Genomic DNA, 24,964 nt, shown 5'->3' with positions numbered 1-24,964 from the left:
ATTATGCACTCTTGTGTGTCCTAGCTGGAAGAAGCATCTTTTGAAGAATAATTGGTTTTTATACTGTGTAGGTCTCAAAGCGCCTTCCCTCCCTCTCCCCACAACAGGCACCCTGTGAGGTCTGTGGGGCTGAGCGAACTCTGATATTACTGCTCTGCAATAACAGCACTATCAAGGCTGTGATGAGCCCAAGGTCACCCAGCTGGTTGTATGTGGGGAAGCAGGAATCAAACCCGAAGCTGCTGCTCTTAAGCACTACACCAAGCTGGCCGGGTAGCCTAACCCAGAATGCTTTTTTGGGCGGGGGGTGGGGGGGTGTGGAGAGGCTTCATGACTTATTTCAACCATATATCAGCAACCACTACCTACAGCAGAGTTTAATAATTAGTTACACAAGTACATTTGATTTCATGGACACTGTGGTCCTTTGGCTGCCAGTTATGTTGAGATTGTAGAGAGAATAGTGTAGTCTAAGCTGCTGATTGAGCCTCTTGTGGCGCAGAGTGGTAAGGCAGCCGTCTGACAGCTTTGCCCATGAGGCTGGGAGTTCAATCCCAGCAGCCGGCTCAAGGTTGACTCAGCCTTCCATCCTTCCGAGGTCGGTAAAATGAGTACCCAGCTTGCTGGGGGGGTAAACGGTAATGACTGGGGAAGGCACTGGCAAACCACCCCGTATTGAGTCTGCCAAGAAAACGCTAGAGGGCGTCACCCCAAGGGTCAGACATGACTCGGTGCTTGCACAGGGGATACCTTTACCTTTACCTTTTAAGCTGCTGAAGTCCTCTGACTATGCATTTGTAGCATTCATTCAACAATTACTATGAATGGAAAGAACTGGATGCGCGTATATCTTAGAGAGTTTATTTCCCCCTCAAGGATTGAATATAAAAATAATTTTGGACATATTTAAAGTGCTAAAAGCTAACTGCAATCAGGTCCAAGTAATTGGATGTTTAAAAAAAATACAGGAACTACACTGTGTACTTAAATCTTGTGTAATGGTACAATTTGAATATTTCTGCAATAAAAGTACATCTAAATCAAGGCAGTCTGAACACAAGTATTTATATAATTTTCATGATGTGTGTAAAGGCAGAATGTAAGCATATGTGCAAGAAAATCCTATTTAGGTTGTATTAACTCATAGTGCTTGGAATATGAATCAGAAGAGCTTAACTAAAGCTATCACCATAACCCCGTAACAATTTGTGAGGATACCAAGGAGAAAATCATCACCAGAAAAACATTCTCCAACATCAAGTTTTCCAGTGGCCCCATAGTAACATTAGGAAAAGTCCCCTGTGTTGCGGGTGCATGATTCATTGAGAAGTGCTCCTATGCAAGCCCTGCCGAAATAAACAGGATCTGTACAAGGACACAATGGTGTTCTAAAGCTGCCATTTTATTTCAATGGACCCGGTGTAGAACAACATCCTAATGGATCATGCCTTAATTGTGCAAGCAGTCTACACCCTGAACTCACCAAGAATTCTTGCCCATTTGCAAATTCAAAATTTCACTTCCACTACCTTCAAGCTAATTGTGACATCTTTGGGGCTCTTCTCCAGCTGCTTTGGAACAAACCAAAGCAAAAGATGAGCGCAGCAACTGATTCCAAAATAAGAAATTACAAGGAAGTTCAATGGAAAAAGGAGGTCTGCAAGGATTCCTCATGAAAGACTGGTGGTTTCTAATAAACCAATATTTTTGTTGTTGTTGTTGTCAAGTCACTCTGTCACATAACCCCACAAATTAAAGTGGAAGACCTAAAGCTCTTAAAAGATGAGAATAGAACTTGTGACTCAAAGCCTTTCAACATCATTCCTATTTGGAACTACACTGTGTAGAAAAATGTCCATTTTGTGGCCTAGATGGAAGTTTTTGCTCCCTGAAGTATCGCAAATATTGCTCTATGTATATATTGACACAAGTCCAAGTCTCCAGTTTGCAGTCAATATAAAAATGGAATTTGTTAAGTTTCCGATTACAGGCTGGTTTGAGAGATGCCACGGATGTTTTCCCTTGGCAATATGGGTTTCAGCAAAGGCCCAGTATCAACTCCTGGTCACAGCTTCTCAAATGGGAACAAATGCTTTGCTTCTCCTTTCTTCTCCCTCTGACTCTTTCGGTTTCTTTTTTCTCCTCCACTCTGTTTCTCCACTTGCCGATTTTGAGGCCAAGCAACAGCCATATCCCCAGCGAGGGTCTCTGAGCTCGGTCCTTCTTCATCAGAGGAGAACCCCGTCTCCCTTCCCATCGTGCCGTCTGCTGCCTCATTCTGGAAGAGTTGAAAGATTTAACTAAGACTGGGAAAATTCCCTTTTGGAACAGCAAATCATTCATTCATTCATTCAATCAATCAATTTGTATATCACCCTCCCCAAAGGCTCGGGGCAGTTCACATAAAACAGAACAGAAACAATACAGATAACTTAGATTAACAATAATGAATGAAGTGAAACAACAAGCAATATGGAACCATAGAAAAAATTAAACATTAAAGTAACTCCTGACAGCTCAGTGGGTTGGGTGGAATTATGGTGGGTGCCATAGGCTCAGGGAAGGCCCGTGGGAAGCAGTGGTTCAGGTCGACCTCAGCCAAATCAGCTGACTGATCAGTATGGCAAACGGCACACGAAACAACACTTAGCAAATGTTTTCCATCTAAGGGAGCTGCAGCATCACAAGATGGCCTTTGCTGAAATATAGAAGAAGGGAACTGCACACAGATTTTAGGGAAAGGACAGGACTCTGTTCCAGTTCAAAAACAGTTTACACATGCTCACGCTCTTTATTCAGGAGTCAAATGTAGCTTTTCATACAATTCTGAATAATCTCAGCAGTGACAACATTCAAGCAAGAGAAAGAGCTCAGACCTTAGTGGAGTAGCGTCTCTTCAGTCTCTCTCGGATCAGAACTCCTTTCACCAGCAGTTTCCAGTTCCCCAACACTCTCTTCTCCCGCTTCTGTGTTTACAATTCACCCAAGATTAGGAAGTGGAAGGCACAATTTTTTAAAAAACCTGTAGGCGTTATATCTTAGAACAACACTAAAGGAAAAAAACTAGTTGTCCAAATCATGATTAAACTCTTTGCTGGGGCCGTAACTTACTATGCATTGTGTTGAACTGAACTGATCTTGACAAGAGGGATTCCAATTGCAAAAGTAAGGCATCCCTAATGTTAAATTCACCCCCAAATTCACAACCAGGTGATAACCCAAGCACACAAACATTTAGGAACCATCTGAGTAGAGGTTATTATTAGAAACTCAGGGCAAAGCATGGGTGCAGGTGGGGCAGGAGGGCTCGCAGGGCAACTTGCGGGCCCCCCCACCGTAGCGTCCCCGCCGGCTCCTCTCCCCCCCTGGATGTGGCTGCCCCGGCACGGCGACAGGAGCAGGCTGGGCGCGTCTCTTTGCCTGATCTTTGCAAAGGCTTTTCGGGCACCTCCCTCCACCCCAGGCTCAGTGCGGCAAAAGGAGCAGGCCTGGCACATCTCGCCGCGGCGATGCATTTCCCCCCTCCGCCCCCTCCCAAGGTCCTGGCTTTGGCGTGGCCAGAAGAGCTCTTCTGGGCGTGTCGAAGCCTTCCCGCCACTCCCCACCCTGCCCAAGGTCCCGGCCTCGTCGGCGGGAAAGAAACAAGACCACCGCATCGAAGACACTCCTTGCCCGGCGCCGAAGCCTCTTGCCCCGGCCCACTCAGTGCGGAGTCCAGGACGGGCCATGTGGCCAATGGGGAGCTGCGCAGTGACACTCAGACGGGCCAATCAGGAGCCGCAAAGTTTTTATCACGGACTTGCCCCCGCCCCTTTCTCCTCCCACCTAGCCCTTACTGTTTTATTTTTAACTGCTCCACAGGAGCGGTTTAGAGATGGTAAAAACACTTTATTGTTCACCAGATGCATGATTAAGGAACAACCTTGCTCACTAATGCTCTCCAGGTCTATCAATGCCCGTTCAATTCTCTGAAAGGGGAGAACAGATGGACTCTCACAAGTATCTTTCTTACCTCCTTTTCTTTCTTTTCCCTCTCTGCTTCTTCATTCTCCCAGGCAGCAACAAGCACCTCTCTGTATTCTTCACAGATTATGTAGCCTTCGGTACTGGGGAGGAGAACATACTAATCAAGCCACCCACATATTGTTTGTGTGTTGATTCAACAGATTAACAGTACTTCCATGGGAAGGTTCATTATGACATGATCAGACATCTTGGGCCCCCCGACTGTGCTGGAAACCAACAAGGCTGGTGAGAAACACCAACAGAGTTCTGTCTTTGGGCAGTGGCAACTGGCACCCGGTTCCCTTCACAGAATGCAGAGACTGTGTTGCTGAGACAAGCTCCTGAGCTAGCACCAGAAACAGCATAGTGAAGTGGACAGGGTGTTGGCCTAGCTGCAAGACACGTGCTCAGCTCTCTGCTTGGCCCTGAAACTCACTGGACAGCCCTGGGCCCAGTCACTTCCCCTCAACCTCACCTAATTCCTCTTAGCCTCACATAACCCACACGTGATTTGCTTAATTCATTTGAGGGCAGGGGGGAGCAGAATACAAATGAGACAGAAAAACGGGCATCCCTGTTGCCATAGCTGCTTATATTAGGCTTCCTGGACAGTTTTTCTTTGTACTTGGGTGACATTATTCCTCCGTCCACTCAGTGATTTCAGAATCACTTACCTTTGCTTCACCTGTGTTTTCTCTCCTGTTTCTTGAGCATCGCAAAGAGGGGAAGGGACGCATATGAATGCTGGACAAGGTACTTCTGATGCTTCATGCCCATATCTGAGGGACTGCTTCTCTGAATATGTTCCCCAGAGAGCTCTTTGATCAAGCACTGTGAATCAGCTAAGGATTCCTGGCTCTAAGGAAATCTGCCTGGCCTCAACCAAAGCCAGGGCCAAAAAGGCCCTGGCTCCTTCCTGGTGGAATGAGCTCCCAAGAGCGATCAGGGCCCTGTGGGAACTCTCTGAGTTTCACAGGGCCTGCAAGATGGAGCTCCTCTCCCGGGCTTATGTGTGAGGCCAGCTGGATAACAACACTAGATCTAAATCTCAGGCCTCCCCTCCTCCCCTTGCTTCCTCCAATTTAACACCTATTGGCTACAAGTCATTACTGTCTGTTGATGCAACAATAATTGTAGTTTTAAAATGGTTTGTTAATTGTACCAAGTTATTTGATTTTATATCGTGTAAGCCACCCCAAGGTAGTACTACTGGGAGGGGCAGTATAAAAATCCTCAAATAAGCAAACATACATTGTGGGGAGATGGGAGGGATTATTCTGTGAAAACCACAGTACTAAGAAGGGAAATCAGCATGCATCCCACATGAGCAATATTTCATTCCATATGCCAATTTTGGAACTAGCTACATCTCTTGAGGAATCTTGAATAATCCAGCCTGATTTCTGCTGCCTGAATATCATGGAAAAGGGGGAAAAATAAAGCAGGATGGGGAACTCGACATCAGCCAGAATTGTATATTGTTGTTATGTTCATCTTAAAGGTAAAGGTATCCCCTGTGCAAGCACTGGGTCATGTCTGACCCTTGGGGTGATGCCCTCCAGCATTCTCATGGCAGACTCAATACGGGGTGGTTTGCCAGTGCCTTCCCCAGTCATTACTGTTTACCCCCCAGCAAGCTGGGTACTCATTTTACCGACCTCGGAAGGATGGAAGGCTGAATCAACCTTGAGCCGGCTGCTGGAATCGAACTCCCAACCTCATGGGCAGACAGCTTCAGACAGCATGTCGCTGCCTTACCACTCTGCGCCACAAGAGGCTTTTTATGTTCATCTTACTTCATTTAAATACAGCACTTGTCTTCCCAGTGAGGGCCCAGAGTAGCTCACAACCTTCTTCCCTTCTGCATTTTATCCTTGCAAAAAAAACTATGATGTAGGCAAGAGGGAGAGAGTCTACCAGGACCATACCCAGAAAGTTTCTAAGGAAAGCAGGGATACCCACTCTGTCCTGGAAGACAGCCAGACAACCTTCAGCCAATCACACCTTCTCAGCCTACCTATATCTAAGACACATTCTCCACTGATGAAACAGGCCCCACACATGACCCCACTGGAGACTGAACAAGACCAGAAAGCAGGACTGTGACGTACACTGCGTGTGAATAGCCACCATGAAAATCAAATCCAGTAACAGCCGGAACACAATCAATGTCCAGTTTGCGGGCCACTCGGTGAAGGTTGGGAAGCTTTAACTGCACACAGCCTACAGGCAACATGCTGGGCTGGAAAAGATACACGTTTCCAAATTCATTCCGAGGAACCTGAAAGGAAGAAAAAAGGAAGAGTGAAACACGTCAGAAGGACCGAAACGAATATTTTAAAACAGAAATTGCCTCTTGCTGAGATGACCACTGCTGTCTAAAACTATAAAATTTAGAGGAAAACCTCCCGCAGACTGAGTATCCATGAGCTCACAGGAACAAAAAGCATTAGATGAAATTCTATATGTTGTGCTTAAAAGGCTGTAGCTGTATAAGAATACTTATTAAAATAATATTATTAACCTGCATTTTCACTATCTTGTCAGATTTGAAAATCATACTGGAAGATACTGGTGGAACGCCATACTTGTAACAACCTATTATTGGCTGTAAAGGGCAATCCACAAACAGCTTTAACCAACTCTGGCCCAGTTCAACATTCCACAAAAGCCGCTGAAGCTTTCACAAGTATAGAGGTCCTTGATTCCCCATCAGTTCTAATCACCACTTTTATTGGCAGGAGCAGGGAATGGGAAAGAGCTAAGTCCTCTCGATCCATTCTTTTGCTTTTGAAAGGTGGAAATTTAAGTGCACGTGCCCTATCCACAGCCAACACGAGGATGTATGTCCACCTTTCTGGAGAAATTCAGAACAGGTTACAGCCTGACTTGCTGAGCCAACACTTTTTGTTAGGACAAGATGCACGTGGAAGGCTGTATGAGCAGTACCATCAAAATTATTATGTCACACAAGTCAGCAGGCGGATATAGTAGTGCAGATGTTAAAGTTTAGATTATCAAAGCCTCACCATCAGATCTGACCTGTTCTCCAGCTTACCCTTCCATCTACCGCCACAGGGGGCTGATAAACTTCCGTCTGCCAGAGACCAAAGAGTGCCAAGTCCTTTTTCTCCCGGTTTGCAGGTTCCATCATTCGTGCCTTCCTGGCCTGGTTAGAGTAGCCTATGACCATCTGTGCAAACAAGACAGGTGAATGCTGCACACATCACAGGCACTCCTTCCAGTGGGGATGGGGCCAAAACAGCAGGTTTGCTTAGATATGTTTTAGACCAAACTGCGTGCAGTCAGGTATCTATCTGAACAAACAGAAAGAGGCGCTATTCCTCCCATTGCGAGAACAGTTCTTTGCATGGGGCAGTACTTCATTAAGATCTCTTCAGACTGAAAGGGACTTCCAGGGATCAGGAGGGAGAGATGCAGATGTTGGGGAACTCAAGTCTAAGCTAGGATGGGAGAATGAAACACAAAGTAATTTCTGGCTTGTCTAAGAGGAGACAATCACTAGAGTGGAAAAGCTACCAGAAGAGGTTGAAAAGAGTTGATAATGAAAAACAGAAGCTTAAACCAGGCCTGGTAAGGGCATGGAAACATCCAAAAGGAGAAATATGAGCAAAACGAGAGAGAGGGAAAACAACAGAGTAAAGAAGGGAGGAAAGAGGGTGATGCTTGGAAAGGAGCAAATTGGGTAGAAGCCGAGAAAGGATAATAAACCATTGCCTTCATTGACTCGATGGGCAGCAGCTGTGAAGAAGGCAAACTCCATGCTTGGAAAGACTGGGAAAAGGACTGGAAGTCAAACCGACAATATTGTAAAGCTGTCGTATAGAGCTACTGTGTGGCCTCATCTGGAGAACTTTGTGCAATTCTGGTCATTGTATCTCAGAAAGGATAATAGATGATGATGTGTGTATGGGCGGGAGAGAGAACTGAAGAGGACAACTAAGCCTGCCTTCTAGGAAAGGTGCTCTGGCCCATATTCTCAACCAGGGTTTTCTGAAACCCTGGGGTTTCTTGATGGCCCTGGAAGGGTTTCCTGAATAGGTGGGAGTTAATTAATTTTTCGTATATTTCTTAAATTTGTTAAACATTTATAGGGCGATATGACCATATAGGGTCATGTCGACCTACCCCCTCAAAATGACCAGTGATGGGCCTGGAGGATGTGGGAAGGGGAGGGGCCCTGGGTGGGCGTGTACACAGCTATGCTTTTCAACCATATCTTGCATGATCGTGCAACTCTCGGGGTTTCTTAAAGCCTGGAGAATATTTCAGGGGTTTTTCAACAGTAAAAAAGTTGAGACAGGATAGAGAGAGTAGACAGAGAACTTTCCCCCCCTCTCCCAGGATACTAGAACTTGGGGGCATTCAATAAAGTTGATAGGCAGTAGATTCAGGGTGGACAAAAGTACCACTTTATTTAATGAGTGGATTAAAATGTGGAATGTTTTGCTAAATGTTGAAACTAAGGCCACTGGTAAAGATGGTTTCTATAGGGGGATTAGACAGATTCATGGAAGATAGGTCCGTCAATAGCTACTAGCCATGAACTTCCATATGTAGAGACAATACACCCTGGAATTACAGCACAAAGAAGCAGGATCAGAGGAAGACTGTGGCCTCCATGCCCTATTTCCAGAGCAACTGGTTGGCCAGTGTGTAAAACAGGGTGTTGGTCTATATGGACCACTGGTCTGCTCCAACAGGGCTCTCATGTTTCTATGACTGAATGATTCTATCTACTCTAATCCTGGTCACCTTAAATGGAAGGAACTCGCCAACGCAGCCCTCCAGGGTTATTAGGATACATGTCTTTCCCACTCTGGTTACCCTCTGGACAGGTTCCATCTCAGGTGAACAGTCTTGTGCATGCATACTTTAGCAACTCCTTCTGAAAGTTGCTATTCACTTCCCATACCTTATATGGCACTTCCCCAAGCCTCACTACTCGAGCTTGCTTCAGCCATGTGTCCTTGGAGTGCAGTGTGTGGACACAGTCCCTGAAAAAAATCCAAGTAAGACAGCATCCTTTCCCAATGCAAAAGCTGTATGCACAATGACTCTGGTTATTATTCTGTATTAACACTAAAAAGAGAGAACAGAACAGTGCTAATGCAACCCACATTCTAAAAAAAAAAAAAGACAGTTCTGCTGTCAGTACAAATTAAACAACTTTGCAAATGGTTATAATTTTGCATTATATATTCTGCTTCTCATGCATAAAGCCAATGAACAATGTGGGCTAATAAAGGCCTATGCTCCCCCTCCCCACAAAAACAATAAATTCTTTTGAAATTTTACCAGGCATTGTCCACACATGTTCAAAAGTGTTCTTCACAGCCATAAGAGCTAGAAAGCCTCTTATAAAAAATGAAAGCTGAGATTCTCAAGATGCTGGATTCAGTCCTCTGTAACAAATACAGCATTTCCATGGTCTTTACACAGAAAGTACTGATCCTATACACACCTGAGGGACGTCTCACCTGGAGTACACAGCCTCCCCTCGGCAGTATCCAAGCACAGCAGCAGATTCAGGGTAGATGGCTTCATATTTGAGGAGATGCCTCTGTAAGGCATAAAGTGGGTGATTCTTGTATTCACCAATGGCTTTCGGGAGGGGTTGGTCTTGAAGCTGAGCTAGAAACTGTGAGAACCATACTGTCAATGGCACACTTCAGAGTTTATACCCCACAAATATGTTCATTCTGCAGCAGTTGGGAGACTATGGACAGCAAACTCCTGTATGTTCATCATTTGATCACGTGATGATCTATAGGTGTGGATGAGCCATCACAGGTTAACACCACAAATGGATGTTTCATATCACCTGACACCATCTCAGAAGAAATATGTTCTTGTGGAGTTCAGTTCACAAATTCAGCTGTGAGTCAAGGGCTGAATAAAATAAGTGAAAAGACAGCAGCAGAACACACTCCTGCATGAATCAGGTCTCAGACACTCTATATACAAGGAGAGTTAAAAAAAGGCAACTATTCCTGATACAGTCAGGATATAATATGAACCGAGGGCATCCCTGAAAGCAATTTTTAGTATTAGGGCTCAACTAGCTCAGTCGCTTTTGCAAGGTCTTTATTATAGATATCTCGTTCCTAATCTATAGGGATGGGTAGCGGCCCTAATTGTCCAGATAAGCTCGATCTAGTCAGAGCTCAGAAGATCAACAGCCCTCAGTAATTGGATGACAGCTCACCATCAAACACTGTGGCTGTTATGCAGAGGAAGGCAATAGCAGAAGACCTCTGCTCATCTCTTGCCTGGAAAACCCCATGAGGTAGAACTTGAAGGGGTTGCTGTGAGTCACCTGTGACTTGACATCATGTTTGACTTATAGGGATCACGGAATCAAAACAATCTAGCTCACTGTATCCAATGAATGGATGGCTCATCTATCATCAGCCACAATTGCTAAATGGAATTTCCAGGCTCAGAGGTATAGAAGTTTCTGTGCCTTCAGGCCTTGGTTATGGCTTATCTGCTTAGTCCCTATTGGAAACCAGAGGGTAAAAAAGAGACTTTGCCCGATTCAGCAGAGGCCTGCCAGAGGAATACAGTACCTACTAGGCCAGGTCACTTTCATCACTAAAATACTCCACGAACAAACTCTGCAACGGGTTTTTTTGGTGAAAAATAAAATTTCACTGGACGGTGAGTCGCCCAATTATTCCTTTCCCTCCAAGCAACTCCGGCACAACTGATCACTGATCTACTCAGCATATAACTTGTAACATAATCGAATCCAAATGCAAACTACTAATTTAGTAGGCATGCCTAATGTGGTATTTACTACCCTCTGGGCCACGCTTGTAGATTGAAGAGTCTGCTATCTTTTAGTCACTCCCTAAAGCCATTTCATGAAACCCACCCCACTAAAATCTAGCCTGCACCTCAGACCTCTGCATTCCATTTTCCCATTCCCCCTCCCCTTATTTTCTTTTCAAGAATATTTAAATATTAAGGGGAGCACCAAGCCAATTTGGAACCCTTTTCAGTCACGCAGAATTAAAAAAAACCTTTACCAATTCCATAGTACTTACCTCCTTTTCTTCTTTCTTCTCCCTTTCCACAAATGGGCTTCTGTATGGTTCCAGACTGTCATTCCACCACTGGGCATCCACACGGCTTTTCCTGGTTGAAGTCATCCATGCTGGATCATATCTTTGTGTCACGTCCTTTACACACCCATCATTGTCAAAGCCAACAATATAGCACACCGGCTTGGTGGCATATCTGAAGCACAGTGAAGGCTGGCCAACTGTGCCATGAACACAGTTCACATCCACCCACTTGCCTTCTCGTTCCACGAAAACCTCCACCCATTCATCTGTGCCTCGCTGGATAACTGGCTCCTGGCTTCCTTCTTCTTCATCACTACTAGAAATTATTTTGTTCCTTTTCCTTGGGTTTGAAGAACTGGAAAGCGGGGTTTTCCTCAACAAAAGCTCAGCGTTGTCTGAATCCTTGGGTTCTTTCAGCACTGATGGTGCATGTTTCCTTCTATTGTTAAGTGCTGCTCTTGCTTTAGGTGTGCCCACTGAGGGCCTGTGCTTCCTATCAGTAGTTTCAAAATCATCATCAGAGATGCTGCTGTCATCTTGATCATCTTCCGAAGCGTGGAATTCAGAATCACTGCCCTCATCACTTCTACTCTCCTCTTTGTAAGACACTTTTGAGGCTACTCTTCGTTGGCGGTCATTTTTGGGCTTCCCCAACCCTTCCCTTCCCTTTGAGTTATTTTCACCATCACCAGTTTCCATTTCTTTCTGAGAACCTCTCAGTACCTTAGATCTACTTATTTTCCTCTTGGCTTCAGGGGAATTTGGTTTCCTGTTCTTTGATGCAATCTCCTCTTGGCCTGCTCTTTGCTTGTTCTTTAGTTGTGGGCATTTTTTGGGTGTAACTCTAGGCTTTTTGGCAGAACTATCCAATTCCTCCGAGACTAAATTGACAGAACGCTTCTTGGTCGGGGGCTTTAACTGAAATAAAGAAAAGGAGGTTTCTGTGGACTGTAAGACAATGAAGGAAACTTAAACTCTTTACAATATTAGGCCAACATCTTGAAAGATAGCTACTAAGTCAATAGTACTATGTTCTGAAGTATCTGGTCTGTACATTTATTGTTTGGCTCTGTTCAGAATCACACAAAGCCACAGTTTGATTAAACTAACTATGGTTAGTGTGATTGCGGAATTCAGAAAGACAAATGCATTAGAATCCAGTGAATCAGGATCCATCAAACATTTCTGATGAAAGGGATTTCTGTCAGAGGAGAAGAAGAAGAACAAGAAGAGTTGGTTCTTATATGCCGCTTTTCCCTACCCGAAGGAGGTTCAAAGTGGCTTACAGTCGCCTTCCCATTCCTCTCCAAATAGCAGACACCCTGTAAGGTGGGTGAGGCTGAGAGAGCCCTGATATCACTGCTCAGTCAGAACAGTTTTATCATTGCCGTGGCGAGCCCAAGGTCACCCAGCTGGTTGCATGTGGGGGAGCGCAGAATCGAACCTGGCATGCCAGATTAGAAGTCCGCACTCCTAACCACTACACCAAACTGGCTCTAACAGCTTTCTCATCTGCCTCCTCACACTGTAGCCTAAAACAGGGGTAGTCAACCTGTGGTCCTCCAGATGTTCATGAACTACAATTCCCATGAGCCCCTGCCAGCAAACACTGGCAGGGGCTCATGGGAATTGTAGTCCATGGACATCTGGAGGACCACAGGTTGACTACCCCTGGCCTAAAATACTACTCCTCGGAGACACAGGGTTTCCCAGGAACAGCATAATGGAGGAGCCAGGGGCCTGTAGCAGGAGGAGGGAATTAGTGAGAATCACCCTTCCCCTTCCATTGGTGGAAACTCTTTCATGGATCCCAGCCAAGCTTTGAATCTGACTTGATGAAACAAAGACAAGCAAACAAAAATAGGATTTTGGGGGGGGGGGGATGAGAAATCTGAACGCATGTCTGCCCAAAGAGATCTCACTACCAGGTGCTTTAATGTTCCATCTTACCTTCCCTGCTGGTTCTTTCAAAGGAATGGGTTGTAAAGACAAGACAAGCCGACACAGAAGCTGCAAGGACCGCAGGATGAGCATGAATATCTATTTAAAACACAAACATAAATGTTCTGTTTTGGCACATCGTGATCCCCCATATGTAAAGGCATTTCCCTACTTCCCCAGTGACCTCAGGACAAGTTATTTCCAGGCCCAATGGAATGCAAAGCAATGAAAATGGCACTTCCCCTATAGCAGATGTGCCACAGCTCAGATATTGGCACAGCCCAGACATTGCACACAGTTTCTGTGGCTGCTGCCACTTGCATGGCTGCTCCAGGGCTGTTGGGATTCCATACAAAAGCTTCTGCCTCAAAGGCTTTTCTAGCAGCAAGCTTTTGCCCATCAGAAGGTGCTACTCTGCAAATGGCTAAGATCTATAGCTGCCAGGCATTCTTTGTGGTGACCCTCACTTTCTGAAACGATTAAAAACCAGCTGGGTGCAGCGGTTAAGAGCAGTGGCCTTAATCTGGATCACTGGGTTTGATTCCCCACTCCTCCTCCACAGGCAGTCAGCTGGGTGACCTTGGGCCAATCACAGAGCTCTCTCAGCCTCATCTACTTCACAGGATGTCTGCTGTGGAGAGAGGAAGGGTAGGCGATTGTAAGCCACTTTGACACTCCTTCAGGTAGTAAAAAACAGGTTACAAAAAGCAGCTATACATACAAGGAATCCAGGAAGAAGCCGCAGTATTGCCACTCTACGAACTATGGAAAACAGAATTGTCTGGAAGGAATTTTTGTCATCAAGGCTCCAGTATACTGCTTTGACCTGAAAAGCTGGCTCAATCTCATCAGATATCAAACACCAAGAAGGGTTGGCCCTGTTTAGTATGTGGATGGGGGACCACCAAGGAATATCATGGTCACTATGCAAAGGCAGGTTATGGCAAATAACTTCTGAAATTCTCTTGCCTAGAAAACCATATGGAGTTGCCATAAGTTGGCTGTGACTCAAAAGCAATTTTCACCACCATCATGGTACAATGGAATGATTCAGGAAGCAGCTTTGAGAAAGAATAGGGCAGTAACTAACCCTTTGTGTATGGCATGAGTGTGCTATTATCCTGTTCTTATGGCATCATTTGCTAATTTGTAACTCCATTTTTTGCATGACTTGTTTATCATATCTGATAGGACTCGGGGCAGCAAAACTAAAGATACTTTTTGCATTGCTTATTAGACCACTCAAACTGCATTGTCTGGCACCATGCCATCTGTCTCGAGTCTCAGAAGAAAAAATAAATCTTTTAATGACCTCTGGAGTTAGCAGAAATCGGTGTGACTTACATGGTATGCTAGAGACATGACTGGAGGAGCCACATGGGTGGAAAACCTTACAAGAGAACAGCCGTAGAGGTGGCAGCGAGCATCCACTTGGGGGTTCACGAAAAAGTTCTCTCTTATTTCAAAAACTCTGCATTCACAGAAAACTTTTGTTCTTAAAAGTCTTGTCACTCACATGGACCAACTCTTCATCATCTCGCGCTGCATAGACAGCAAACCGCCGTTCCAAGGTGGACTGCCAACTTTCTTCGTCAGTGGAGAGCTCACTGTTGACTGTAAAGGTTGCTACAAACCTTGAAGAACAAAACCATGCTTTATTTTGTTTCTACTCTTCTGCCAGCTTCTTCATACTGCACCCTCCTTTTTTAGGGGACTTATGCTCTCCCAGTCTTACCCAATCTTACAATTAACATTTTTTTAAAAGGATAGAAAGCTTACACTTAGATGGCTACGCACATGGAAAGAAATATTTCTACTTTGTCTCACTGAAGACAGAACCCAAATAGATGATCATGGAGAGAGATTCTTACCATTTCACAAGGTTTGACAGATACAAGCGGTCTACACGATCGGTAGGCACTTTGGTGAAGTGAGCAGGGATAATGGAAAGGCCAATCGCTTGGAGATCTGGCTGACTGCAGATTCTGTTCCGATAGAAACCATTTGCTAACAAGCACAGTAAGTGCACCTGTTGGATAAAGGTCCCCAATAGAGAAAGCAGCAAATTAGGGAAAAGAGGCAATATAAAAATCCAAAAAGTAATAATAATATATAAATGTTTAGGTTAATGATGCTGCTCTGAGTGTGGAAATCAAAAAGGGCACTCCCAAATTGCACCAAATTTGTTCTAGGAACCCAACACATCAATCACTCCTTCCCACTCCACTACCTATATTTGTCAAACCTCAGTGTATATTATCAGTGTATTTTCATTGTTGGAAGATACTAAATCTGTAGCGTGCATGACTGAACAGAATAGGAAGGATCTCCTACAGGGGCGTCGGAGGGGATATATAGCAATCATATTTAGATTGGAAACTTCTTGATGTTTTTGAAACACTCTCCTCCTATGCCCTGATTTGCTCAGTGGGAGACTTCCTGCTCCTCTGAGTCACTTCCTCCCTGCTTGCCTCCAGAACAGAATAAATTGAATCAGGACAACAGATCAGTTAGATCTCTCTTTCATTACAATATGGCTTCTAAATAAAGCTATTTTATTCTTTAAGCTTCCTGTTGCTGCACCCCTCTTTTCCTATTTAAACTCTGCCAACATCCATGAGGCAGGAACAGTGACTATTAAAAGCAAGCCCTGCCCTGTCATCATCCCAAGTCTGTGGAATGATTTTTGTATTGAAATTAGATGTTTTCCCGTCTCTCTTTCCTTGTAAACGGACCTTAGTTAGGGTTGGAATTCATTGTTAATTGAATTGACCATAATGTACTAGCAATCATTCCTTGTATTTGGACCCTTTTTGGTTTACCAGTTAAAGTTACTGTTTTTTAAAAAAGAATCTCACCTGCACAAAAAATTACATTTCAGTTTACTAGGGTTCTCTTCCTCGGAATAACATAATTGATATTTCAGGTGGTAATTCTGTAAGTTAAAACTGCAAGAAAATGTCCTAAGAGACAGAATAAGGTAACAGAATCCCAATCCTGTTCCCTGTAATTTGCTTTCCCCAACTACATTCCTATGGTGTAGTGGTTAGAGTAGGGGTGGGCAAACCGTGCCCTTCCAGATGTCCATGGACAACAATTCCCATGAGCCCCTGCCAGCGAATGGGAATTGTAGTCCATGGACATATGGAGGACCACAGTTTGCCCACCTCTGGGTTAGAGTGTGGAATTATGATCGGAACTACACAGATCCGAATCTTCACTCTGCCATGGAAGCTCATCAGATGACCTTAGGCCAGCCACATACTCTCAAAGTCTACCTATCTCCCAAGAATAAACTGGAGATGGGGAGAAGGTTGTTGCAAGCCTTCTAGGGTCCAAATGTAAAAATAAAATGACTCAAATCAGTCTTACCTTGTGCATATCTTCATGAACTTCTTTGTTGAAGCGCTTCATCATCCTTCGGAGATATGTCTCAAACTCAGCTTGCCTTTTCTCTCTGCCAGATGAAAAATGCAGAACAGTCAAGTCAGAACTCATGGCCAGGAAGATGGAAGAGCAGATTCTTTGCATTATAATTTGCACATAGCTTGGTACAGCACTCGGCAGCTAGACTCAGACATTGCTTCAAACCAAGATGAAACACAAACCCAGCTTGTTTCTGGACTTCCATACACATGCCATGCTCCTTCCCTTCTTGCATGGAGTGCAGGGAAGGAATTAACTTTAACTTCCCAAGATTTACAAGGGTAACGGTAAAGGTATCCCCTGTGCAAGCACCGAGTCATGTCTGACTCTTGGGGTGACACCCTCTAACGTTTTCATGGCAGACTCAATACGGGGTGGTTTGACAGTGCCTTCCCCAGTCATTACCGTTTACCCCCCAGCAAGCTGGGTACTCATTTTACCGACCTCGGAAGGATGGAAGGCTGAGTCAACCTTGAGCCGGCTGCTGGGATTGAACTCCCAGCCGCATTGGCAGACAGCTTCAGACAGCATTTCTGCTGCCTTACCACTCTGCACCACAAGAGGCTCTTTTACAAGGGTAGGCATGGAGTTAAATGGAATAGATTCTTAAGTTGGGAAAAACAGTGGGGGTTGCGTCCTATGAATGGGTTCAGTATGTGCTAGTGTATGCTGCAGTGTGTGCTTCCTCTTCTACTAAAACTTCCATTTGCCCAAGACCAATGGTTTTCAATGGGCCCTTGAGCAAATAGACATTTTAGAGGAAGTGGAAACACCCTGCAATACAGATTATCTAGTACACAAGGAACTCTTGCATAGTCCAAACCAAACCTTACGTTCACATGTTATGGGTACCAGGAGTCTGCTTTAAACCAGAACTATTCCATCACCTTTCCGTGAGGAGGCAAGGTAAATGGAGGAATATGCACGGAAGGCAGCAGCAAGCTGGACTTGTGTACACTGAGGCTTGATGTGATACTGAGCTGGAGTCACCATGTACTATTGGTAGCTGTGTAAATGCTGGCCTCCTTTGGGTTTGCTGACCCACATGGGAGAGAAGGAAAAGCTAACCACAGATCTCTGAATACAGAGCTCCCCAACCTCAGCTTACCTTCTCTCTCTTTTCTTTGCTTGTTCTGGTGTTTCAATCTCTATCTCAACCATTTTGTTGGGCAGGGCTGGCAATGGAGAAATGTCTTTCAGAATCTCGATCTCAGGCTCACGAAGTTCTGGAAATTGAAGAGTCCATCTCAACTGTGTTGTTCAGATGATGTCCAGTAAGCTACCAAGCATTTCAGTTCTAATGCACAGCTGATTACCTATCTTATTAGGCACTTTTTTAAAGGCATACTTTTCCAAATTGTGAAGAAATCACATAAAGAGGAGGAGGAGAAGGAGAACAGTTGGTTCTTATATGCTACTTTTCTCTACCCGAAGGAGTCTCAAAGTGGCTTTGAGACTTTCATCTCCTCACAACAGACACCCTGTGAGGTAGGTCAGGCTGAGGGAGCCCTGATATTACTGCGCAGTCAGAACAGCTTTATCAGTGCTGTGGCGAGCCCAAGGTCACCCAGCTGGCTGCATGTGGGGGAGTGCAGAATCGAACCCAGCTCGCCAGATTAGAAGTCCGCACTCCTAACCACTAAACCAAACTGAAAGTTACGAATGCTTCAGTTTCACAGAAAAGATACATGCTCTCTCAACCGGCTTTAGGGACTTTGCCAAACACAGATTTTGTCTGTTAAATGGGTGGGACATGCAGTCTTGGTCTGTTCATTCCAACTGTACTGCTGCATATTAATACCACTTTAATAATGGCATCACAACATCAGGCACCCAGTTAACAGCTATGCAAAGCAATACAAGGCTTTTTAAGAAAGAGGATGGCTAGAAGAAGGCTGATATTTGAAGGAGGACTATCCCTGTTTGATACTAGGCAACTCTCACATTTAGGTACTGTGTTTTCCTTAGGGGGGAACTCCAGTTATCATACACAAAGGAAGAGGCTATGCTATTTTGTTTCACATGATTTAAACTTATCCAAAGTTGATATAAAATTAACAAGAAACTATATTAGAAACCATGAAGCCAGAAGAATTCGGCACAAGAACAAGCCCAAAGAATGATTAATCTAGGTAGAAATTAGTTTTACAACACCAAAGGAAAAGGACTACCTTCCACATCTTCCCACTCATCTTCACTTTCCTCTTCTTCCTCATCCTCTCTCTTTTTGATGGCAGATTCTCTTTTTGCAGATGCTTCTTTCTGTAGATGACTGCTCGGCAAACCACTATAAAGGGTGAAAGAAATATGTAGCTAACTAGAAAACCCCAGCCCAGAAGAAGTTGCATGAGCATGTCATTTTCCCTTCACCCACTTATTTTGTCTCTCCCTTCCCTGGAGGCCTCCATAGCATCTCCTTTTCCTGCTTCCTTCCCACCTAACCTACATTTATCTGTCCCCCATTTTCAACTATATTTACTTCACTTACACCCTACCTTCCTCCATAACAAGGACCAAAAACACATTCACATCACTCTATCCTCCATTTTATTCTCACAACAACCCTATGACATAGGTTAGGCTGAGAGTGCATGACTGGCTCAAAGGAAGCTTCCACAGTAGAGGGGATTTGAACCTGGGTCTCTCAGATCCTCATCTAAAACTCTAAGCATTGTGCCACACAGTCTATCATGGGGTAGCTGCAAGTTGCCAAGTGGTTGCTGCCAGGTCTGGCCCTGATGAGTCTTCCATCAAAAGCAGGAATGCTCCCGGAAAGGGTTCTGCCTCTGCAGACTGGCAATAATGTTGTGGTTGCCTAGCAACAACCACCATACTAAGGGTGTTTCTTTCTTAAAGCTATAAGTGCGGTTTGTAGCATACTGAAGGGGTTTAAACCTCCCCACTTTTGGGACGATTTCACATTAGTTCAGCAAACCTAGATATTTTTTTCCAGTTTGTAGAAAGATCTGTCTTGCTTATTCATGGCTCCAGTCTTCAGAGTGAAGTGTTCTCAGATAAGGCTATATTGAGAATTGGATATACTGATAAATCCATTCACCTGCATTTTCCCTCTTTATCTTCTACATCTATATTATTCCCTGTTTTTGCTTTTGACTTTGTTGTCGTCTTCCTTGAATTTCTGCCGGGTGGCTGGTAGACGTTCGTCTCACAAGCTCTCTCCTTTTTTTCAGATGAAGACTTGATCTTCTTTGTTTTTTTCTGCTGAAAATCATCTGATGGAATCAGAAACAAAAACAAATATGTCTTTGGAAAAGCAATTCCTGTTTAATTTATAATTAAATCACAGTCCAGGTTATCAGAAGTCCAAACAAACCAGTAACTTCTATGAACATTCAAAACCAAATGTATTGTATTATTAGCTCCAAATTGCACCAGTCATTACAATATCTTTTGTGCTGGTGTTGAGATCGATCTGGTGGCTAACAACATCGTTCCGTGGTCTGACCACCATACCCTGACCACCATACCCTGACCACCATACCCGTGGTCTGACCACCATACCCTGAAGGCTCGCCTACGGATGCCACCCCTCCCCTGTTTGGGTGACGGACGCATTTTAGTCCGCCCACGGAGACTTATGGAATCCGAAGGATTCCTGAATGCTCTGCGGGACCCGATGCCCTCCGGTGTCTCGTTGGAGGCCTTGGTGGAGGACTGGCAGTCCCGCCTGTTGGCCGCCATTGACGAGATAGCTCCTGAGCGCCCTCTCCGCCCTCGCCTCAAGCAGGCCCCGTGGTTTACCGCGGAGCTTCGGGAGAGGAAGAGGGAGGTGAGACGGCTAGAGCGAGTGTGGCGGAAGACCCGCGACGAAGCTACAAGAACATCTCATCGCACGCTTATGAGGGTGTATGAGATGGCGGTGAAAGCGGCAAAGTGTGACTACTTTGCTGCGGAAATCGCGTCCGCTAGCTCTCGCCCAGCCCAATTATTTAGGATAGTTCGGACCCTTACTGCCCTCGAAGGAGGGCATCAAAATAGTAGTCAATTGGAACTAGGCTGCGAGGCTTTTGCGAGCTATTTTGCGGATAAGATCTTGTCGCTCCGTCGTGACCTTACTGCCACAGTTGATACAGTTCGTGAACTAGAAGCTCCGTGGCCGTTACGGGGGATCAGGTTTGATGGCTTCAGGCGGCTCTCTTTATCCGAAGTGGACAAATTGCTAGGGTCGGTGAGGGCGACCACTTGCCCCCTTGATCCCTGTCCGTCGTGGTTGCTTAAGATCAGCGACCCACGGATAGGTGTTCCCCTGAGGGAGATTATAAACCTCTCCCTTACATCGGGAGAATTCCCTCAGCGGCTCAAGGAGGCAGTGGTTCGCCCTCTTCTGAAAAAACCATCGCTGAATCCGCGGGACCCCGCCAGCTACCGCCCGGTATCGCATCTTGCATTCCTGGGCAAGGTGGTTGAGAGGGCCGCCGCGGACCAGCTCCTAGCATTTTTGGAGGAAACTTCGGCCCTTGATCCATACCAGTCTGGCTTCCGTCCTGGCCATGGGGTGGAGACTGTGCTGGTCGCCCTGACAGATGATCTCCGGCGCCAGCTGGACCGGGGCGGGTCGGCCATTCTCGTGCTATTAGACCTGTCAGCCGCATTTGATGTGGTTGACCACGAGCTCTTGGTTCACCGCCTCGCTGATACTGGGATTGGAAGGGTGGCTCTTAAATGGCTATCCTCCTTTCTAGAGAACAGATCACAGAGGGTCGCTGTGGGGGAGGAGTTATCCGACTCCTTTGCACTCCCATGTGGGGTGCCACAGGGAGCGGTGCTCTCCCCCACGTTATTTAATATCTATATGCGTCCCCTGGCTCAGCTGGTACGGAGTTATGGGCTTGGGTGTCACCAGTACGCTGATGATACCCAGCTCTATCTCTTGATGGATGGCCGGCCAGATCTCCCCCCAGAAAAATTCGCCAGTTGTTTGGAAGCAGTGGCTGGATGGATCGGGAAGAGCCGCCTGAGACTCAACCCCTCCAAGACGGAGGTCCTTTGGCTAGGCCGAAGGGAGCAGGAACAGGAAGCGCGTCTTCCCTGCCTGGACGGGGTACAATTGTCATCTGTGCCCCAAGCCAGGAATTTGGGAGTGATTCTGGATGCCTCACTTTCCATGGAGGCCCAGGTCACTAAGGTAGCCCGGACGGCGTTTCTCCATCTACGCCAAGCTCGGCTACTAGCGCCCTACCTGCCCCCGGAACACCTGGCCACTGTGATCCATGCAACGGTTACTTCTAGATTAGACTTCTGTAACTCGCTCTACGCGGGCCTACCCTTGTCTCTAACCCGGAAGTTACAGCTGGTACAGAATGCAGCTGCACGGGTCCTCACTAAATCATCTTGGAGGTCCCATGTTCAGCCTCTGCTGAAGCAGCTGCACTGGTTGCCAGTTTGTTTCCGGATCAGGTTCAAGGTTTTGGTACTAACCTTTAAGACTATACGCGGCTTGGGTCCTGCATACTTGAGGGACCGCCTATCTCCTTATGCCCCCCGCAGGGCACTTCGCTCTGCGGGTAAGAATCTGCTGATGATCCCAGGACCCCGGGAGGCACGCCTGGCCTCGACAAGGGCCAGGGCCTTTTCGGTCCTGGCCCCTACCTGGTGGAATGAGCTCCCTGAAGAGCTGCGGGCCCTGTCGGAGCTCTCTGAGTTCCGCAGAGCCTGCAAAACGGAGCTCTTCCGCCAGGCGTTTGTCTAAGGCCGGGTGATGGCCCGGGGCTAAGATCGGACCCCTCTCCCCGGAGGGGGGAGACCAGTACTAAACTGACCTGGTTCCCCAGAGTGTTCCATCCTATGCCCAATTATCCTCCGTTCCCTTCTGCTCATCCAGTGGGCCTGTACGGGAATAGTTTTAATCGCCATCATTGTGACTTAGTCATTGTTTTAATGGGGTTTTAATGGGGAATTTTAATGATTAATATATTGTATTGTATTAAAATGTTGTGAACCGCCGCGAGCCGGTTTCCGAGAGCGGCGGTCATACAAATCAAATAAATAATAATAATAATAATAATCTTTTGATTTCATTATAAAGACATTCGCAAAAGCCTATTTCAGTATACAATGTATGCAATTGTAATTGTAATTCCATCGATACAAACTTCAGAGAAAGCCCCACTGGACACATCAGGGCTCATTTCTAGCTGAACATGCACAGGATCAGTACATACATACATATCTTCTACATAAGAATAACACCCATGCAGGACCTGACTTGTGGTCCTAGGAGCTGGCAAATACTTGGAGGTGTGGGGAGGGACTTTAGTGGGGTATACTGCCATAGAGTCCGCCTTCCAAAGATGCCATTTTTTCATGGTGAAGTTATCTCTGTCACCTGGAGATCATAGAGTTGGAAGGCAGCTCCAGGATCATCTAGCCCAACCCACCCCAGAATGCGGAAAATGTACAACTACAACTATAGACCAATTGCAATCCTAGGAGATCTCCAGTCACCACCTGGAAACGGGCTACTCTAAGCACACTTAGTCTAGTACAGAACATTGTATCACACAGTGGCTAACCAGCTGCCCCAAAAGTTAACTAACAGTCGACTGAGTGCAAGACCTTCACTGATGTTGCCCTCTAGCCCTGGTCTTCAGAAGTTCCCCTTAGTCACCATGGGGAATAGCAAATGATGGACCTTGAACATCTATTTCCTTTCAAACGACATTTACACTAGCACCATCACTGCATTGCAACAGATTCTGCTATTTAATTATTATCAGAACAACGTGTGGGGCACAGTTAAGTTTGTTAATATCTAGTTTTATTATTTGAAGAATCCAAGTAACAACAGTAGCCACTGCAAAGTGTTCCTAACTATCTTCCTCAAAGTCAAAGAAAGCAATCCTAAAGATATCTATCTATGGCCCAGGGAAAGCAAGGCCTGAAGCACTGAGACCCAGCTAAGCAACACTTCATTGTGAAAACAGTGAGAAGAGGTCTTTAATTTTTTTTAAGAACATTAAGAGTACAAAAAGTCAGAACATCATGGTAAGACAAATGCAACTGCATTATGCAAGTGAGAAGAACAAGACTTTATCTAAAAGGAGCCCACGTTACTATTATAGGCTGCTTTTGCAGCAACCTTCCAGTTTGTGTCTGGCAGGTGAAATGATTCAAAATTAAGTCTCCTTCCCTCCCTCCCGGGAGGAGTCCCAAAGAGGCTGTCCCAAAGGACAGCTCCTGCTGGACTCGGCGCCGCTTAGCTGCCTGCCCCTCGTGCAAGCGCCGGGAGTCGCGGCGCCGCTCACCGTCTTGCTCCTGCCTGGGGGGTGCCGGCGCCGAGGCGGCCTCCGCAGCCCTCCCGCGGACTTTCCTGCGCGGCGCCTCCAGCGGCGGCGGCGGGCCCGCCTTGCGCTTTCTGCCCATGCCCCAGAGGCGGCGCGGGAGTTGCCGCCACACAAAGGGAGCCACGCGGAGGCGCCCCAAGGCCACCGGCTCGCCCAGGCGGGGCTGGATCGGGACAGGGCCGCGCCTAGACGCCCGCCTGGCTCCACGCAGGATGCCGGCCGGCCGGTCACACGTGCCCCCTCCCCAGCCGCAGACCCGGGCCCCCGCGGGACGTCAAGCAAGGGGGCCGGGCCTCGCAGGCAGCGCCGTCGCGCTTCTCCCCTCGCTCGCTCCTCCTCCTCCCTCCTGACGTCCCTTCCGTGCCGGCTCGGCGAGACACGTGCGGCAGGCTGGAGCGAAGAGGGCGGCGATGCGAATCAAGAGGAGGCCTTCGCGCGTCTGGACAACAAACTCGCCTCGTCTGGCAAGCAAACATCTCAGTGCACACGGCGGGGCTAGAACCCGCGTGGCCGCCAATCCACGCAAACTCATGCTCGACTCCTAGTCGCAAGGCGCATCTTGAGCTGCCCTTCTCTTGCTTCTGCCATTTTCAGCATGTCTTCTCGAAAGGAAGAGGGCTTGCACTCGAAAGCTCCCGCCTTGAATAAATCTTTGTTGGCCTTAAAGGTGCCACTTCAGACCAACACGGCTACTCATTTGAATCTATCCTTCTCGAAAGGAAGGCCTGCAGAGTTCAGTAAGACGAACTCCCTGGTAAGGGTCAGCCCAGTGGCACCGTTAAACCCAACAGAGCTTAATTCGGAGCGTAAGCTTTCGCGTGCACACGCGCACTTCCACAGCTACACTCCTGACTTTATCCCCAGCAAGTATGGGGTTAGGAGGGCTGATCTTTTCAGAAGCCAGTTGAAAGCGCCTCGACCAGCGCATTTCACAGGAGCTGGAGATCTGCTTCACCGACTCTGCGGTAACACGTTTTGAACAAATCACGGATCACTGCAGACGCATATATTATTGTAGCATAAAATTGTACGGGTTAGAGAGCCGATTTCAGAAGCAGCTTCATTTCCTACTACAGGTAATTCCGAGTATCACCGATCGTGCGCGTGCTTATCCGCAGGATTAACCTTCGCTGCTCTTCCAAGTGCCACTGGACTCCGACTCTGTCCGGTCGCTTCAGACCAGAGGGTAGTCAA

At 46.4% G+C, this 24,964-nt stretch overlaps 1 protein-coding gene across 1 annotated transcript; it reads right to left on the bottom strand.

The window, feature by feature from the left end:
- Positions 1–845: 845 nt before the first annotated feature.
- Positions 846–24,104, bottom strand: XPC (XPC complex subunit, DNA damage recognition and repair factor). The gene is made up of 16 exons (XM_077325354.1): positions 23,732–24,104; positions 19,525–19,699; positions 18,638–18,753; positions 17,575–17,692; positions 16,413–16,497; positions 14,912–15,069; positions 14,557–14,674; positions 13,050–13,139; positions 11,079–12,017; positions 9,507–9,667; positions 8,942–9,023; positions 7,064–7,198; positions 6,117–6,286; positions 4,013–4,106; positions 2,877–2,966; positions 846–2,278 (listed from the first exon to the last, which is right to left on the bottom strand). The coding sequence occupies exons 1-16, from the start codon at positions 23,847–23,849 to the stop codon at positions 2,066–2,068; spliced, it is 2,862 nt and encodes a 953-aa protein (XP_077181469.1). The 5' UTR covers positions 23,850–24,104; the 3' UTR covers positions 846–2,065.
- Between the last annotated feature and the right edge of the window lie 860 nt (positions 24,105–24,964).

Source organism: Paroedura picta, chromosome 3 (assembly GCF_049243985.1).
Source record: "Paroedura picta isolate Pp20150507F chromosome 3, Ppicta_v3.0, whole genome shotgun sequence".
In the NCBI taxonomy this organism is placed as follows: Eukaryota; Metazoa; Chordata; class Lepidosauria; order Squamata; family Gekkonidae; genus Paroedura; species Paroedura picta.
The sequence above is the reverse complement of the archived record's forward strand: the minus strand, read 5'-3'. Positions and strand labels throughout refer to the sequence as shown.